This window comes from Bidens hawaiensis, unplaced genomic scaffold, assembly GCF_021521415.1.
Source record: "Bidens hawaiensis isolate Kalapana, Puna unplaced genomic scaffold, B.hawaiensis_p1.1 tig00046388_1, whole genome shotgun sequence".
NCBI lineage: Eukaryota > Viridiplantae > Streptophyta > Magnoliopsida > Asterales > Asteraceae > Bidens > Bidens hawaiensis.
In genome coordinates this window covers 31,852-35,525 of record NW_027498291.1, presented here as the reverse complement: position 1 = coordinate 35,525, position 3,674 = coordinate 31,852, and the positions used below count along the sequence as shown (strand labels likewise).

Sequence of the window (3,674 nt, the reverse complement as noted above, 5' to 3'; positions counted from 1 at the left end):
TTAACTAATCTAAAGTCTAAACTCTAAAACCTCTTATTTTATTTTTGATAATGTGATTCATGTTTTTTTAACACTTAACAATAATAATAATAATAATAATAATAATAATAATAATAATAATAATAATAATAGAACCCGACCCGATAAAATCTAACCCGAAAACTTAACCAATATGTCGAAAACCCTAGCTATATATAATCACAATAGCAACAGATAATATACGCGCAGCTTCATCCTGTTGACAACTTTGAGCCTCTAGCAGATCATCAGATACCATGGTATGTTCATTCTAATTGAAGCTTTACATGTTTCAATTGGATCTCGTATAATAATAATAATAATAATAATAATAATCTGATTGTTTTGAACTGTATGGTGAATGTAGGCTCCGAAGAAGGAAAAGGCTCCACCTCCGTCGTCTAAACCCGCCAAGTCCGGCGGTGGAAAGCAGAAGAAGAAGGTCAATTTTTCAAAAAATACTTTCATTTGATTTTAAGTTGTTTATATATATGTTTTTCTATCTGTTTAATTAGTTTTTGATGCATTTTGAGTATGTGTTGTGTAATTTGGGGATTGGATTGTTAATTAGGGTTTAAATTGAACGTGTTTTTGATTTGAAATTAGATCTGCTTTTAACATTAAGAATTGGACTTTGATGTATGTGATGCAAACTGAGAACCTTTCTGAATCTAGATGTAGAACGTAGGGTTTGTACGGTTCGCTAGGCGTTAGTCGGCGGTTGGGTACCAACTAGCGATTAATAGGATTAGTGGAAGTGGAAATGTATTGTAGTTTTTCAAAATTATAAATATATATACAAAATTTTTTAGAATTTTATTTATAGTTTTTCAAACTTATTAATTGGATTGGACTAATAAGTACTGTGTAATATTTTAGTTACTTCAGAGGTTTGACCGACTACGTCTTTTTTGGTCGGATAAGGTTAAATCGACTCAGTAGTATACCAAGATCTTTCTGTCTATTCTGAATATGTTTTGTTTGTATAGTTTGTAACAGCTATGGTCATCAGTTTTCTTGCTAGCTAAATATGCATCATGATATTTGTTCTTGTGAGAAGTGTTAAATTAAGAAGTTAGTGCTTTCTAACAAGTGTAGGAAGCAAGGAGATTAAAACACACCGCGTCGTAATACACACATTTTTCTTCTTTAATTAAAAAAACACGTCACATCTTATATCACACCATGCTTTTTTTCACTAGATTTGATCTCAATCTTTAACACACTAGATCTAATGGCCCATGTCTCTTCTTAGACTTCTTAGAAAACACCCTTATTCTAACTCCACTCTTGTTCTTGTAATGTGACTCAAAGGTTCTGTAAAGTTAAAAGTTGGAATTTAAGATATTCAGTTGACCTTTTGGTGGTTTAATTACGATCATTGTAACTAAAGAAAAAATGGATTCAACATTTTTGAATGTTACGCATTATTATTTGGTTGTTTTTGAATGAAATAGAGCTTAGATTGTCTATGAATTGGCTTTTACAGAAGTGGAGCAAAGGAAAGCAAAAGGAGAAGGTGAACAACATGGTTCTCTTTGATAAGGCGACGTATGATAAGCTTCTTTCCGAAGCTCCAAAGTTCAAGCTCATCACTCCTTCCATTTTATCAGACAGATTAAGGGTAATGTTAATGTTCTGTCTTCAAAATCTTGTATGCATCGTTTTATTCGCTTTGTTAAGGTGTCTTGAAAATGCTTGTGTTTGTAATATGATACAAAGTATAGAAAATAGTTGAAAAGAGTGTCGTACTGGTGTTATACAAATACTTGAGGCGTTGTGGGAAAACTGCTACACAAGATATGAATACACAATGAGTCATTTGCATCTCTTTGCTTTGAGTTAAACATCTTACTAGTAAGTTATCTTACATTGTTTATATATTTTACTTATAGATCAATGGATCTTTGGCACGAAAGGCGATCAAGGATTTGATGGCAAGAGGCGCAATCAGGATGGTATCTGCTCATGCGAGTCAACAGATCTACACCAGGGCTACTAATACTTGAAGTGTGGTAGTTGTACTGAGATGATGGCAAGACATGATTTTATCATTTTCTGCTTCTAATTTTTGTTTTTAGCAAGTTTAAGTACCTTTGTTTTCTGATATACTTCTGTCATCTTAAAAGGCCTACAATGCTTTATCTTGATTATGAGAATCTTTAATTAAAGCCTGTTTTTTTAAAATGATGTTTTGAGCTGAAGTAAATACACCTAAATCTACATTGGTTCAAAGTAGGCGGGTTGTTTTTTTCTTCCTCGCAGTTTTGTAGTCGAGGTTTTAGTTGTCTTGCAAACTTATGGATAGTTGGATACAATGATAGGTTGATGATGCTTGTTTTGTGTTTGCAAGGCGTGACATATTTCATTGCCAACGTCTACATAAAGTGTTAAAATGGGAATTGAACTTGGGTTTCCATTTGTGTCATTACTTATCCATCTACATGATTAGCAATTCTATTTTTCTTATAAACATTGCCTCAGATTTCAAAATGGGCTATTTATGTAAATTAGACATTTAATACTTGGTGATCATTAACATCTTGAACCCTGAGGTAATCACTATGACAAAAAACGAGGTTTGGTACTCTAAGGCCTAAGAGTATACTCTGACGTCCAGGCCGTTAAAGATGAGTCGACAAGGGTTAACGAGTGATATACCACTCTCTTCATGGGTTAAAGAGCGTTAAATGCAATATGGGTTAAAATGTTAACGGGCTTTAAAACTCTCTACACGCACACACAATAATTTAATATTTAATGTTACATTAAATTAAGAGAGGTTAACGGGGGTTAAACAATTTTCTTTAAATGAAGTGTAGTGAATTGGGGTAAAATATGTGATGTGGTACTCACGTGAAGTTAAAGAGCGTGAGTGTATACCCAATGGCTTAAGTAGATGGACTGGCCAAACCTCACGGATTCGAACAGATTAACTCATTATAAAACAATCTTTTGTTATTATTTCAAATGACTTTTTATTTTGTTGATAATGGTTTTAATTAGACGTGCACAAAAAAACCGGTTCCGGAACCTAACTGGTGGAACCGAACCGGAACCGGTTCCAGTTCCTACCCGGTTGGCCCAATACCCGGTTTGGGTATTTTTGTACCCGGTTTATATAAAACAAGGTTCCTCGGGAAGGTGAGATGAGACTTGGCACATTGAGGGCCTCATGGACAAGCTACCTTAATAGCTAAAACACATGATCACCGCTCGATGACTACAAGTCAGGAGTAAGAAGGATAACTCAGAAAGCAAATGTGATTCAATAAAGTGTGTGATTATAAAGAAAAAGGTATTCCTTTTACAAAGGTATTCCTTTTAAAGAAATAAGCTAGGTTTCGGGGACGAAACCTCTTTAAGGAGGGAAGACTTGTAACATCCCGAAATTTCTAAAGTAATATTTAATATATTATTTTGTCGGGTGAAATAAACGAGTTAGTGGAACGATAATAATAATAGCAAAATATGAAGACTTAGTAGGATAATTAGATGGGATTAGATAGGGACCAAAAGGAAATATGGGCCTTCGGTCCATGGGCTTAAGGGAGAATAAATACCCCCTTAAACCCCAATCCTTTCCATTCCATCCATTTATCCATCCTAATCTCTACACACACCCCAAAACACACACGACCCGAACCAAGATCCAA

At 34.2% G+C, this 3,674-nt stretch overlaps 1 protein-coding gene across 1 annotated transcript; it reads left to right on the top strand.

The window, feature by feature from the left end:
* The first annotated feature begins 210 nt into the window (after nucleotides 1-210).
* Nucleotides 211-2,193, top strand: LOC143596443 (small ribosomal subunit protein eS25). The gene is made up of 4 exons (XM_077075224.1): nucleotides 211-278; nucleotides 386-460; nucleotides 1,508-1,642; nucleotides 1,914-2,193. Exons 1-4 carry the CDS (start codon nucleotides 276-278, stop codon nucleotides 2,025-2,027), a joined length of 327 nt encoding a protein of 108 aa, XP_076931339.1. The 5' UTR covers nucleotides 211-275; the 3' UTR covers nucleotides 2,028-2,193.
* The last annotated feature ends 1,481 nt before the right edge of the window (nucleotides 2,194-3,674 follow it).